The 1,332-nt window shown below is 45.2% G+C and overlaps 1 protein-coding gene across 1 annotated transcript in view; it reads right to left on the bottom strand.

Annotated features, from left to right (window-relative positions):
- Window positions 1-511, bottom strand: part of EMH_0084500 (eukaryotic translation initiation factor 4a, putative) — a gene marked incomplete at both ends in the record, with an annotated part of 2,510 nt that extends 1,999 nt beyond the window's left edge. Inside the window, one exon of the mRNA XM_013500774.1 lies at window positions 113-511. Within this exon, the coding sequence (XP_013356228.1) occupies window positions 113-511 (399 nt within the window). The remainder of the gene's footprint in view (window positions 1-112) is intronic.
- Window positions 512-1,332: the final 821 nt, after the last annotated feature.

Raw genomic sequence — 1,332 nt, 5'->3', positions numbered from 1 at the left:
AAAAAAAAAAAAAAAAAAAAAAAAAAAGAGAAAAAGAGAGAGAAAAGCGAGTGTGGGGGCGTATAATACACCAAAAGAAAGAAAAAAAAACAAGAGAGAGAGAGGTAAATACCTTTTGTATCTGTTGAGCGAGTTCTCTGGTTGGTGCTAGTATAAGAACCTGACAAGCATTTTTACTATAATCTATTTTTTGTAGAGCAGCTATAACAAATGTTGCTGTTTTTCCCGTTCCACTCTGAGCCTGGCCTATTGTATCGTGGCCGTCTATGATGGGCTTTATACCCCTCATTTGTATCGCCGAGGGTTTCTCGAAACCATAAGAATATATTCCTCTTAGAAGTTTTTCGTTAAGGGGTAAGTTATCAAAAGAAGTTATAACTTCATCTTCATAGTCTCCGTCTTGTGCTTGTTGTTCTTGCTGCTGCTGCTGCTGCTGCTGTTGCTTTTCTTCAGCAGCAGCAGATTGCTGCTGCTGCTGCTGCTGCTGCTGCTGCTGTTGATCGCCCTCCATCGTTGATTTAGCTGCTGCTTTATACAAACCCAAGCCAAACGCACTAAATAAACAAAAAAAACAAACACCAACACTAAACCATACACATACAGATGCACGTGGGGCGCATGAGAGGGGTGCTGCAGCTGCTGCTGCTGCTGCTGCAGCAGCAGCTGCTGCTGCTGCTGCTGCAGTAGTGGCTGCTTTGCCAGCCCCTACTAACAACAACCCACACACCCTCATACTAAACCTTAATACTTTTATATCTCTTTTTCTTTTTTTTCTTTTTATATTTATTCATTTCTTTTTCTTTGTTTCTTCTTTTCCTTCTATTTACAAAAAAAACAAAAATATATATCTCACTCTCTATCTCACACGCACTCCCTGCAGCAGCCCCACCACTACTCCTGCTGCTGCTGCTGCTGCTGCTGCTGCTGCTGCTGCTGCTGCTGCTGCACGACAGCCCTCACAGCGTTGGGGTGTATCGGCAGCTGTTTTACTATTTATTATTTTTAATTATATTTATGCATGCAACCTAAAAGTACAGAAATATGTATTCTTTGGAGCTCTGAACAAACCATGGGGCGCTCATTCGCTGCTAGTGCTGCTGCTGCTGCTGCTGCTGCTGCTGCTGCAGCAGCAGCAGCAGCTGCTGCTGCTGCTGCACGTGTCGAGTGCTGCTGTCTCTCTTTGTCTCTCTGCTGCTCTTTGTAGCCCCCAGGGAAACATTTGGGGCTGCATCAGTATGCACCCAGTACACCAAGCAAAACCCGCTGCTGCTGCTGCTGCTGCTGCTGTTGCTGCTGCTGCTGCTGCTGCTGCTGTTGCTGCTGCTGCTGTTG

The sequence above is a fragment of the Eimeria mitis genome, genomic scaffold (assembly GCF_000499745.2).
Source record: "Eimeria mitis Houghton genomic scaffold, Emh_scaff5825, whole genome shotgun sequence".
Classification (NCBI taxonomy): Eukaryota; Apicomplexa; class Conoidasida; order Eucoccidiorida; family Eimeriidae; genus Eimeria; species Eimeria mitis.
This window is presented reverse-complemented; position numbering and strand designations above follow the sequence as displayed.